General features: G+C 43.5%; 1 protein-coding gene across 1 annotated transcript in view; it reads right to left on the reverse strand.

Annotated features, from left to right (window-relative positions):
* Positions 1 to 2,528: 2,528 nt before the first annotated feature.
* The window catches only part of DISC1 (DISC1 scaffold protein), a 423,187-nt gene continuing 411,836 nt past the window's right edge, over positions 2,529 to 13,879 (reverse strand). Inside the window, exons 13-14 of the mRNA XM_086381280.1 lie at positions 7,948 to 8,104; positions 2,529 to 4,671 (exon numbers count right to left, since the gene is read on the reverse strand). Of these exons, the coding sequence (XP_086237406.1) occupies positions 7,966 to 8,104 (139 nt within the window). The 3' untranslated portion in view covers positions 2,529 to 4,671; positions 7,948 to 7,965. The remainder of the gene's footprint in view (positions 4,672 to 7,947; positions 8,105 to 13,879) is intronic.

The raw sequence follows: 13,879 nt of genomic DNA on the forward strand, positions 1-13,879 counted from the left end.
ACCACAGTTCAAAAGCATCAATTCCTTGGTGCTCAGCTTTCTTCACAGTCCAACTCTCACATCCATCCATGACCACTGGAAAAACCATAGCCTTGACTAGACGAACCTTTGTTGGCAAAGTAATGTTTCTGCTTTTCAACATAGAAAGAACAATTTTTATAATAAGAATTCAATAAATATTTCTGGAGTGAATAAATAGACAATGGGAAGAGATCAAATTCCTGTCATGCACTTGAGCTGTTTCCAATAGATGCTTCAAACTCTTGAAAACAGAAGAGTAAAATCAATCAGTTCTTATGTGTTATTTTAATAATGAGAAGAGATATTTTCTGGACTGTTCTTCACTCTGGTGTCTGTCAGAACCTCCTTTCTCCAGTGTGAAAGTAAATGTGGTAGGTCCCTTTCAAGGCATGCTGCTGCTGCTGCTAAGTCACTTCAGTCGTGTCCGACTCTGGGCGACCCCATAGACGGCAGCCCACCAGGCTCCCCCGTCCCTGGGATTCTCCAGGCAAGAACGCTGGAGTGGGTTGCCATTTCCTTCTCCAATGCATGAAAGTGCAAAGTGAAAGGGAAGTCGCTCAGTCGTGTCCGACTCTTAGCGACCCCACGGACTGCAGCCCACCAGGCTCCTCTGTCCATGGGATTTTCCAGGCAAGAGTGCTGGAGTGGGGTGCCATCGCCTTCTCCCCTTTAAAGGCCTACCTATTTGAATAAAACACTGATTGCAGAAGTAACTCCTAAGAAGCAATGGGGAAGAGATGTAACTCCATCCCCCAGCCGCACTCTGACTTCACAGCCAACTATAGCTCTCTTAGATCTCTTCGATCTTGTGTTCCGAGGAAGGAGGCTTTGCCCAACTCCCTAACCCAGGACCAGAACTGGAATTACAGAAGGGACTGAGTTTTTGGTACTCTACCACCTGACATCATTGTTCAAGTGTCAAAACAAAATTCATCCCTTGTCTTTAAAATGGTAATATTTATATTTTATAACATAATATTTGTAATTATAAATATTATTAGTTACTTCCTTCAGATCATTTGATCATAACATCTGACAGTTGTCTTTTTATCACCAGTATGTGGCACACTCCCCAGTATGGTGCTGGGTACACAGTGGGTGCTTACAAGGGGGTAAATTCTGAGGCAGTGCTGGGGGCCTGGGCCCAAGTGCCCTGTCCTACCCAAGGCCCCACTTCCAGTCTCCGTGATCATGGCTTTTTTCTTAAAGAATTGATTTTTTGAATAAAAAGCAGAAGCACTTGGTACAAATTTTTAAAAGAACAGGACACAGAAAAAGTAAATCTCCTTCCAACCCTCTTCCCCAAGTTAAGTGGGCCCCTTTGCAGGGATATTTCTGCAGACGCAAGTAGGCATGTATAGAAAGACCTTTTAGCAACTTCAAAGCATTCCGTAGTGTGGCTGTGCCATAATTTATTTAAAAAGTTTGCTATGGATGAAAATTTAGCTTGTTTCCAATTTTCTCTCTTACAAACAATAGGGCTGTTAAAAAATATACTGAGGCATTTTAAACTTTTTAAGATTTTTTTTTTTTTTTTGAGCAAAAATCAATCTGAATCAGTGCCAAACCAGAAGTAATTGGGAGACACCACTGACAGGAGGAAGAAAAAGTTTCACAGAGAAAATGTGGAAGCAAGGGAAGGACTGATTGGCTATAGTTCAAAGCCTAATTGGCTGTTTGTGACTGGTCGTCCTCAGGCCTCAATTTCATAACCTTGAAGCATTTACAGGCTTAGATGTGGGCTTGCTGGTATAGGTGCCAGGGCACTGGAGCTCCCCCAGGCTAATGGATTCCTCGTTTAACTGCTTTAACAGTATAAATGCATATGGCAACTCCGCTCATGTGTGAGTACATTTGTAATTTAAGCACCTGAATGAAGAATTTCTAGGAAGGATGAAGCAGAGAATGGTTGCTGAGAATATCTATACATTTGTGACTCTGTTGGGATCAGGTAATATTTAAGAATTTATTTACAGAGGTCTGATAATTTATGATGACTTTCTACCCAAAAGTTAACGTCATTCTCTGTATTCAATTCTCCTCTTGTGTTCTTCATCTTAAAATTTCCTTCAGACAAGGCTTATATGTTTCTTATTTATATTTGTTCCTAGCTGTTTTCTTTTCTTGTTGCTATTGAAAGTAGGTCTTTTCTTATACTTTATGTTCTGATTATTATTTGTATATGTAAAGCATATTGATTTTGGTAAGCTGATTGTGTTGTTATTTGTGTAAGTAAGTTTTGTGTTCGTTAATTCTCTTAGATTGTCTGGCTAACAATGACATCACCTGTCACTATTAATGTTGTATCTCTTTCTTTCCAGATTGTAACTCTCATTTATTTTTCTGGCCTAAGCCAGTACCTCCAGTAAAATATTTCAGTGTTGTTAGTGGACACTCTGTCCTGTTCCCCATTTAATAGTAATGTTATTTTCAATTGCTTCAAAGGGTCTGGAATAGAAAATTCTATCATTTTATGACTGGTTAATATCTGAAAGTAAGCATATACACACTTTTAAAGCATTGCTTTATTACAAACATTTTGTGCAATGTAAGTACATGACTCATCCTATAACAGAAAGATGAGACGAGTAAAGCTGTTACATTTTTCTATCCTCCATACTCCAGAAGATAAAAAAAAAAAGAAAAAAAAATTGTTAAAGGTGCACCAATGACTTGGGTAACATTTTTAGTTTAACACATAAAAAGTAAATTTCATGAAGTAATAAATTACATGACAAAATTCAAAGATTAGATAAGATGAGGGTATTCAAAATTAGAGCATCAAGTTACTTCTTAATGTAAGCCATTAAACAGTGAGTGTAAAGCTGCTTTCTCTAATGTTTTCTGAAAAACACCGATTAGATGGACGTTTTCAAGAAAATCTGCCTGTTGTCGGGGAGTAGGTGGTTGTTCCTGGCATGACTTTACAGGGGATGGGGAATGAATGGTGGATTAGGACAGTGGTGGGTGGCAGGTCCTTGAAGCCTGTCTGAGCCTAGACTTCATGGTCACAGTGCAGCGAGGCTCAACTCAGGGTGTGAGGAGCCAGGGTTTCCCTAGGCTCAGTTCTCTGATTCTTAAGCAGGAGTTCCAAGATGACCACCTGTTCTCAAGGGAACAAATAAGCTCTAGGGGAACAAATAGTCCCCCAAAGACATTGAAAGCACTTTAGTAAGAACACAGGTAAGAGTGGTCTACCTGTCTTCGGGGGTCTAACTGTTGCTTCTGGTCCCCTATTCACCTGCTCTGTGCTGTGGGTAATGTTCATCAGTCTCCCGAGGTGCAGTTCCATCAACTACAAACACCTGCCCCCTAAGGTTGGAGTAAGAATTAAGATGATAATGATTGCAAAGGTGTGGGAACAGTCCCAACACACACGTGAGCATTTTCATGCTCCTGTGCTGGGGAATCCACCCCTACTACACAGGGCGAATCGTTTCTAATATTACATGTTCATCTGATTTGAGGAAGATCATTTGATGTTGAAATTTCAAGAAGTTAGAAGGAGCCGGGAATGTCACTGACTGAGAACATGCCACGGCTCAGGCTGGTGGAAGACAAATGGCTGGCGTTCAGGTGCCAGCAGCTCAGTGCAGACTACCACGTGATTCATCATTGATTCTCTTGCATGGTGCCATGGAATCAGACCCAAAGTCATCATTTTCCACCTGCACTTGTGCTTGTGGTCCTGACTGTCTCCATAAAAGCTTAGCTTTTTTATTGTTATTGCTTTGTGGCTTTTAAATTCAAGTTCTAATCTCCTCTTATGTTGCCCTGACAGAAACTGTCCTATATTATGGTTTCGGATACACAGCCCTGGGTTTTTGGGGATCACAGTGGCTGAAGAGGGGTGTGAGAAGGTCGTGTGGGCAGAAGAAACACCCTGGCCTTGTGCAGGCTTCCTGGTTGCCTCTGACACCAGCACAGGCTAGGGATGAGCTGCAGCAGGTGGTTAAAGCATCATTCACCCACCTTGATCTGGCATCTCAACAAGGAGATGGATATGCTGCCCACTGGGGCACTGGAGAACACTTATTTGGGGCACACTCAGATAGTCATTAGCTTCCAGAATTTTCAGCTACATCATAACCTCACAGAATTATTCATGATGGTACCTGAGTAATATAAAATACTTGCGTTAGGTGACTCCCAAAATGTCTTGTGGGGTTTTTTAAGATGACACTTCTCAAAGTAGGGATTCATTAGAGACAATTCTGACTCTACAAGTTTTGCTTCACTGGAATTAATTCAAGGACTGAGGAATTCCATGTGCCATGTGACTAGTACATAATATTGCTTAGACATGATAAATAATTCAGGAATTTGCTCCATCATTGAAAAACACTGAAAAGCATTCCTAGAACAAACTAATTATATAATTACTAAAATATGCATAGTATATATTTTTAAGTGCTCACCAGAAAATTTTAGAAAAAACAATCAGAAAATTCATATGCTGTGCTTTTGCTTGTTCCCTGGACCACAGCCACCTGCTGGCTTAAGCAGGGCCATCTCCTGACGGAAGCACTGCACAGCATGGAAGGCTGAGCAAAGCACCAGCTGCCTTTGGTAATGGCAGTGTGACTTCAGGAAATGACAAAGATTGTCAACTGTCCATGGATCTGAATGAAGACAGGAGCGTCACTCCTCCTGTGAGCATCAAGAGACAGAAATATAAAAACACCAGTTAGTCAATTACACTTACGAACTGTGGCCAGTCCTTACTAACTCAACACTGCAAAAGTTTGGGGCTTTACTGGTAGCTCAGTCAGTAAAGAATCTGCCTGCAATGTGGGAAACCTTGTTGGGGGCCAGCGTGAGGCACTCCGCCCGTGGCAAAGGTCATGAGGAAGGAGGCTCGACATACTCAAAGGCGAGATCGAGCCTCAGGAGTCCCCCTGGAAATCCTCGAGCATCTACCCCCATAACCAGAGCCTGCCTACTTTACTACTTTGTGCTCTCACCTACACCTCTGACTTTACGGGGGGCTGTCCCCCACCACCTCTTTTGGAGAAGGAGTTAACTTAGAGCTCCAGTTAGTAATAATTCCTGGGCATGACAAGAGTGTTTTAACATACAAACTCCTCTGAAGGTTCTCTAGCCTGCCTGACAGGCTTGTCCGGCCCCATGTGATTGCCCACAGCCTCCCAACCGTGAGAGGCATGAGATGCTTTAAACCTTCTAAAAACAGGTTCCTTAGAAAAGTTAGAAAACCATTGGTATAAGTATAGTGGGCTGATTAGAAATTGTATTGGTGAAGGGTTTTTCATTTGTTGAGCCAATGTTTGTTGCTAAGTCTCCACATCCCCTGCCCTTACACACATTAATGAATATATAGAAGAAATAAGTATTAAATTTTGATATAAATCACGTCAGACCTTAGGCTAAGTAAATTCTTTCCTTAACTAAAACCCACTACACCCTCACCCTATAGGAATGTAACTTTATTTGGGTGGCATCTGTTTTAAGAATAATCACCCTTGGAGAAATAAGTGTTCTGGTTGACTGACCACTGTCACAAGGAGAAGGTCATAAATTGTCAGCAGGCCCCCTGGCCAGAAGATGATGTAACACCCCTAAGACCTCTGTATACATTTGTATGAAGTACCTGACTTTAATAAAAGTCAGGACTGCTGTCCCCACGTGACTTTTGTATAACATCTTAGTGTATAAAAACAGACCCCGGAAAATAAAGAATTGGGATCAGTTCCTCAAAATACTGGTCTCCCCATGTCTTTCTCCCTCTCAAACTCTGGCTGAGTCTCCATCTGGAGCGCGGAACCCACCAAGCTTACTAATTATGCCTGGGCTTCTAAGATCCGACTGGGGAGGCCTCAGTGTCTCCTCTCCTTCGGGAAAACGGAAGGATGCCTGCGGCCTACGTAAGTGGTGCAAGCTTCTTGTCTTGAAGTTTTATTGGTCTCCCGTGTAAACCAAGCTACTCAGCCTCTTTTCTCCACTGAATTTTCCTACTGAGCTATCCTCATTCTATTACTCTTTATATCTCTAATTAATATTTAATTGAAGCTATTGTATCCTGATGCTCGCCGACGCTGTCCCCGCTTCGAATACCCTGGATCAGCCGGGGCTGGACCCCGTCAAAACCTGGATTCAATCCCTGGGTTGGGAAAATCCCATGGAGGAGAGCATGGCAACCCACTCCAGTATTCTCGCCTGGAGAATCCCCATGGACAGAGGAGCGTGGTGGGCTGCAGTCCATGGGATCGCAGAGTCAGACATGACTGAGCAGCTAAGGACAACACAGCATAGCAAAGGTTTTGAGTTTCATCTCTAATGCATACATAAGTGATATAAACCAGCATATGGATCATGACACCCCTAGAGAATGCAGTTGACTGATGGAATATTAATAGAATTTAAATTTAAAAACTATGATCCATTAAACTTGGGGAGTTTGGGGTGAGACGGAATCAGGAGGGTTTTCTTACTTGAAGCACTCTCAAAGGCTAATATGCTGATTGCACCATTGCTTTCCAGCAGAAATGATGGCATAGGAATCTTCCCAAACATGCCAAAGGAGAGCGGTGTGTCTGCAGAGCATCTCTCAAGGCTGCCTTCCTCAGTGCACCTTGGGAAGTGCTGTTGGGTGAGCTCAGCCTGTTCTACAGCTGCTTCAGCAGGGAGGGGCCTTCAGTGCTCCACATTACTATTACTGACTACAGTCCTTCCTCACTGAGTACAGCACTGGTTAACTGAGTTCAGCACTGCCTCACTGAGTACAGCACTGGTTAACTGAGTTCAGCACTGCCTCACTGAATATAACACTGCATGACTGAGTACAGCACTGGTTAACCAAGCACAGCAGTGATTAACTGAGTATAGCACTGATTATCTGAGTACAGCCCTGCCTCGCTGAGTACTATACTGCACTGGAGCTTTCCATTTCCATGTCCTGCCTGACCCTGGGTGAGACTGGTTCAGGGGAATATAGGAGAGGTTTAAACATTTAAATAATTTCCCAACCCACTTATGGCCCCTACTCCCTTCCTGCTCTAGTTGTCGGTGAATTTCAGCAAGTCCTGATGAAACATCAGGGACCATCCTATAAAGATAGGCATTGCCACAACAGGAAAACCAGACAGCTGGGGTTCCTGATAGGCTGTCTCTTTAAAAATACCTTCTGGAAATTTTGATCTTAATTCTCCTGAGATGATGAAGAATCACAGGAGAAGTTAAGGTGAAAAGCTGTTACTTCCAGATTCTAGGGTTAATTAGCTCCCTTATATCGTGCGCCTGTAGGAAAATGTAGCAGGTATGATGAGAGAGACATGTATGCTTTCCTTTTTTATAAGTTCCTTAAATCAGGAGCTATTTTAACTGCAAAGGAAAGCAAGATGATGCAGGAAAAGAGACATCTTTCTAGGAGAATTCACCCCAACTTCTGTCTAATGAGGCTCCCTTGGTGGAATGAGGTTCAGATGGTAAGGAATCTGCCTGCAAGGCAGGAGACCCAGGTTTGATCCCAAGGTTGGGAAGATTCCCTGGAGAAGAGAATGGCAACCCACCTCAGTATTCTTGCCTGGAAAATTCCATGGACAGAGGAGCCTGGGGGGCTACAGTTCATGGGGTCGCAAAGAGTTGGACACGACTGAGCGACTAACACTTTCACTTTCACTGTCTGTCTAATGGGGTCTGTAATGGAGAGATTTTTTTCAAGTCCTCTGCAGGATGCTCTTGTTAATGACACAGTAAAAGTGTCTCAGACTGACAGAAGGAAATCAGCAGATGACCCCCTGCCCTGCATATTCCAATCTGCAAACTCCCCTGAACTCAGCCCCAGGAGAGAGGACCACCCTTTGGCTGGGCATCCAGGCTGCGCATCTCCGTAATGGGTTCAGGCACACTGGTTATGCAGAAGAGATGGGAGAGGCCCCCAGCACTCATGCTGATGACACAGTCACTCACCCTCCATCCTGTCAGGCCTCAGGACTGTGCTTCCCGGATGCCAGCTGTCACACAGGAAGCTGCAGCCTCCCTCTCCTCTGCCTCCTTTGCTGGCTGGAGCTGCAGGGCCATGGCCTGGAGAGTTTCCTTCACCATCTGGAGCTCCCCCTTGAGAGACTGTGCGCATGTTGTTAAGGAACACACGTGAAGGTGACGGGCGGCCCCTGCAGCCTCCCAGGGATCTGGGAAGAGCCACGTGCCTGCTGAAAGCAGATGGGCACTGCCCTCTAATTGCAGTTTCAAGTTCCTCCAAATTGGACCAATTAAATATTAATACAAATGTTACACTTCTTTTAAGAGTGACTGCAGTTCCTACGAGGCCCGAGGTCATTGACTGTCTCAAGGAAGGTTTCCAACAGGAAAAAGAAGAGTCAGCTTTTAGACTGAGACAGATGGCAAGCTAGGATGCTCCACGGAATATGGTCAGAGTGACTGTACTCCTGCTAAGCCCCCTGCTGGGGTGGGGGCCCCTGGCACATCCAAGTGCTCTGACAGTGGAAAGGAAAGAAGGCTGGAAACCAGAGTCTTCTGGAGAAAGCCAGGACTGGGCACCACCACAGGTCCACATTGAGTCATGAGTTACAGTGCCTGTTGGCCATTGGCCAGCCTTGTCACCTTGTGTAAATCATTTTGAATCTCAGTTTTCTCCTGAAACAATGACTTCAAAACACCTTTAGTTCTAAACTGCTCTCATGTGTTATTATGCTCTAGGGTACTTGTAAAACAGCCATTCGGGGCACTAGAGACTTGACATAAGGCAGGGAGCTTGCATTCTCTAGGTTGGCTAGTTGGTTGATATATTTTTCTTTAAACTGTTGGGCTCTTAGTTTCCTAACCTATAAAGTTGTTTCTCCTGTAGATAAAGCAATCACAGGGAACTTGGCAAGTAATCCTATGGAATAAATAATATGACTGCCATCCTTTAAAGAGATGAGCTCTCTTCTAGGTGTTTAAGCTCAGGAACATTTAACCAACAGTTGTCTTCCTGTCTGTCCACAGCTAACTCTGCTTTTCCTGGTGTGCCTGCAGTCAGAACAATTCTAAGACAAATACAGAATGAGTGGTGGCTTAGATTCTCTTAGTTTAATAAGCAAACTAATTTAACTTCATCCAACAGGAACTTAAGAAGAAACACAGAAACATGTTGATACCACTTAAATACTGTTAAGTCATTGCACGAGGTCAGACCACTTAAATATTACTAGATCAGATATGGAGAAGACAGAAAGCTTTAGGGTAAGCAGCTTGCAGAAATCTTCCCACTCAGACTGCCTACATCTACTACAATGTTGTTTTATCCAAATGCGATGTTGATGCAGTGTCAAGAGATACAGATACCTTCAGGTTATGACTATAGGAAGCGTTCTTTTTTCTTTTTTAAATAAGGAATTCCAAAGGATCCTGGGAATTATGCAAATGAACCTCACCTAAGCAAAAATCGCTGAGCCACCCTGACAAGGCTTTGGCAGTTATTCTTGCTCTTGAAGCCTCACCAGACTTCATCATTTACATAATTTACATACGTCTACTATGATGATTCACTCTTTGCACTTGAACTTGAGGGTGGGGGGGAACAAGGGTGGAGTTGAGATCCAAGAGAAGAAAGTATCCAATACTTGTCTTTTTCCTTTTTTAAAAGATTTCGTTTTCTTCTGTTTCTCTGAACAGCTCTGTTAATCTTTAGTGAAAACACATATGACTTTACACAAGCAAGAGCATAAGTCGTCCCAGACCAAATACCAAGCTGCCAATTAATCACAAAGTTAAGCTACGTTTATAAAGAGTAAGCATAGAGCTTAAGCAGTTTATGAATCTTGACAAACTCCTGAGACTTCATTACCTCTGATAGGTAGTCTGGGACTACAGGCCCCACTCTTGTGATATGCTGAATGACAACCAAGGTTTTTAGAGAGAGAAACTGAACCAAACTCAACTGCCTCTTAAAGAACTCATAAAATGTCTAGTCATAAAATGTCTAGCACTGGGAGAACACACTGAAAAAGGGTTTTGAAAAGAAAGTGAGAGAGAAGCCACAAAAGAGAAAGACTATGTTATACAACTAAAATAACACTCAGACAATAATCTCAGACAATCTCAGCCCTCAGACAATAATCTCCAGGGACACAGGGAGGAATGAGAAGATGGAAATTTGAGGATGTGCCCATCAGCTCTGGGAAGCTGGCAAACCGTCCGATGCTTTCATTATCTTACTCATAAAACGCAGATTTTCCTGACTGCTCCCCCAATAAGTTCATAGTTAAAGCCGATTGGCGTTTGACCATGTGTTTTGTGAAAGTTCTGAGGAAACAGAGTAAAACTTCGGTGTTGGAATTTATGTATATGTGACAGAGGTGCTCATTACATCTAAGTGCAAGAAGAGGTCTAAAAGGAGTTAAATGATTCTTAGTATGCCTGTGCTCTAGCAGCCTCTCAGCCAAGTGGGTATTTCATCCTCTGTAACAGATACGCCACCAAAGATCTGTGGCAGCTAAGAAAATCAGCCCATTAATTACAACAATGACACAAGGATTGGCATGCCAGTATCTTTAAAAACCCCTTGGAACCCGAGACCACCTTGCTGTAGACTACAGGTGTATTAGGCAGGAGTATTACTTCTTTAAAAATTTTTTTTACAATTAAAAAATGTTTTTTAAAATTTTGGCTGTGCTGGGTCTTCGCTGTAGCACATGAGCTTGGGAGTTTTGCCACACGGGCTTGGCTGCCTGGAAGCAAGTGAGATCTTTGCTCCTTGACTAGGGATTGAATCCATGTCCCCTCCATTGAAAGGCGGATTCTTAACTAGTGCACCAACAGGGAAGCGCCAAGAACATTACTTCTTGATAGTAAAATTGTGCAGAGTGTGTTTGCAATGAATAAAGGCACGTTTCACATGAGTCTTCTAGTGCTAAGACAACACTGTCCTTTAGGGCAGCCATGTCCAAAGATCCTCAGATTTTTTCAAAGGGGTCTTTGTTTATATATCAAAAACAATTGAGAATTTTACTGCCAATTGTGATTCCAAGCGATCATTTTATTAGCTGGGTCAAACGACGGTCTTCAGTTCATCTGATCTCCTTTGCTTCCAAAAGAAGTAAGTTACTCATTTGCTAAATTATTTTTTCCTTATCAACAGTGATTCCTCTGCAGGCCCTGTGGCCACAGTCCTGGGAACTTTCCTTCATTCCCAAAGCCAAAAGTGAGGGGCACAGTTGTTGACGAGCAAAGAGGAAAGCCCCGTCCACAGGCAGCAGCCTCAAAGGTTGTGAAGCTTGCGCAGGCCCACTTCCTTTGGTGCCACCCAGGGCCAAGTTCACCTGTGCTAAGCCTGCAGTAGGAGCCAGGTGTCCACACCTCTCCTGGGCTCCCACTCCTCCTCTTCCCATTCCACTCCTTTTCATGGGGGCCAGAGGGAAGAACCCCGGCCCCCATATTCGCATCAGACCAGTGCACACAATGGTCAAACTGCAGCATCTTAGGGTCTCGGTTCTTTCATCTATGACACCATGATGGTCACAATCCCTCTTCCAGCTCTTCAGTTCTAGAAGATGAAAGCATTTCCAAGGAGGCAAGAGCAAGCCCCCCAAACTCCCATTTCCTTTGTCAGTTACAGCTGCATGTTTTAAAGCTGAACCAAACAAGGGCTCTTAAGCTCATGTGGCATCTGTGCATGTATCTGGATGTATTTAGTGTTTGCATGCCATCAAGCACCACCAAAACTAATGGATTGGGCACCACGCATTCCAAGTAAAGAGAAAGAACAGAAATCCAGGAGGGTTTCCTGGACATGAATGCAAATAGAACCACAGATAGAATCAGTCTGTCCCATCTCATCTAGGATTCAGAGGCGTGCAGAACTACCCTGGGGGCTCTGAAATATGCTAAGTGTCCCACTCCTAGGTGTCCTTCTTTCCTTCTGAAAGTGTGTTGTAGAAGATGAAGGAGAAAGAGAAAAATCGCTGCTAAAACATCCACCTAACTTAGGTGGTTTTCAGTTAAAGCACTATGTACGGGGAGGAATGATTCCATCCCCTTAACATGTTTTTTCAAAACACAACTGCTAATTAGGATCCAAAGTGACTGTGAAATTATACTACAGACTCAGACAAACACTCCTGGAAATCCCGGCTTGAGTGGCAGTGAAGTCGCACCTCCCGTCCTCGCCTTAGATGCCAGGCGTGAGTCACCTCTGTGATGCCGGCTCTTCCAATTAAGGCTGCAGACTCTTCTCAGATGCTTGCCATGTGCTTCCTGACGGGTTGGTGCTGTTACTCGGTGTGATTTAGTGAGCCTGTCAGGAGGATGAAGAGACACGGCCTGTCTTCTTCCCTTCCTCCACTCTGTCAATCCAGTGTCTTCTTCATAAAAGCAAGAGACTACAAGTCAGCTGTCCACAGCCTTGATGTTAAATCAGGATGCCCAGAGGATCTGCTGGGAAGATCAGCCCCGCTGCTTGTGACTGGCCCACCCTCCCCTGATGCTACAGCCCCAGGGCTTTCTCACACTCATGGCTTATGCAAAGTTCCGTGCCTCCCGCATCTGCAGTGTTCAAGGCTTGAATCTTCTGGACATGGACATTGATGTGGGCTCGAATTAATCATGTTTTCACTCTGCAGCCTACACACAGGAGGCTCTGGCAGAGTCCTTAATGGAATCAAACAAAAGTACTACACTCGCTGGGAAATTCTTTCCTGTTGTTGATGGCAAGCTGTTTCTTTCAACTGCACTCAGCTTTGTCTCTTTGATGAAGAATGGAAACACAAACCAGTTGGAGTTTGGCTGGAGGATTTCAGCAGCCTCTTTGAATCGAGATAAGCTCTCATTTGAAACAAGAGCTTCAGTTTGTGTAAGAAGCTTCAGCAGTGCCTTGTAAATGTGCCTTTCTATCTGAAGGCACCGAGATCCACTAAGCACCACTCTGTTTGAATTCAAAGATACCTTCTTTGTATTTACTCTCAATCAGTGACACAGAACAAAGCCAGAGTTGCAGAGGAAAGTCTGCATTGAAATCCATATTGTGGTGTAAATGTTATTGGTGGAGGGTGACTTCAGTACCAAAACCAGTGCTTCCCAATCCTGGTTTGACCTGTTCCCTCTATGTTTCCATTTATTTCAGCAAGGACTAGCAAAATTCTCAATAAACATATCTTCACTTAACACCTCTTATTAAAGCTTAACATTTTGATAGTAATTGTGTGTTCCACAGAACAAGCCTGTCCAGCTATGTACAGGCATGGCTGCCTCCTGATTGGCCATGAAGGACCATGGGCAGGTGGCTGGATGCTTTGCCGTTCGTCAGAAATGATCTTGGACAGTCATGCAATTTCTAAGCCTCAGTCTTCTCAACTATCAAGTAGAAATAATAATCCCTATTTGTCTATAGAAATTTTATCAGAATGAAATGACTTTTCATATAAGTCATTGTAGGGTTACCAATCAGTTCTCTCAAGGATTTATTACAAAATGATTGAAAAAAATCTATCTTGAAACCTCATATAAAAATGGGATGTGGTTTGATCTTGTGACACTGACACTGAAAATGTTTTTCTTCCTAAAACCAAGCACTTAACCATGTATAAGAACTAGTGAAGTAAGCCAGAAGGAAAAACATAAATACAGTATACTAACGCATATATATGAAATTTAGAAAGATGGTAACAATAACCCGGTGTACGAGACAGCAAAAGAGACACTGATGTATAGAACAGTCTTATGGACTCTGTGGGGGAGGGAGAGGGTGGGAAGATTTGGGAGAATGGCAATGAAACATGTAAAATATCATGTAGGAAACGAGTTGCCAGTCCAGGTTCGATGCATGATGCTGGATGCTTGGGGCTGGTGCACTGGGACGGCCCAGAGGGATGGTATGGGGAGGGAGGAGGGAGGAGGGTTCGGG

The sequence above is a fragment of the Bos grunniens genome, chromosome 28 (assembly GCF_055505025.1).
Source record: "Bos grunniens cultivar Pamir isolate PY7600 chromosome 28, Bosgru_T2T1.0, whole genome shotgun sequence".
In the NCBI taxonomy this organism is placed as follows: domain Eukaryota; kingdom Metazoa; phylum Chordata; class Mammalia; order Artiodactyla; family Bovidae; genus Bos; species Bos grunniens.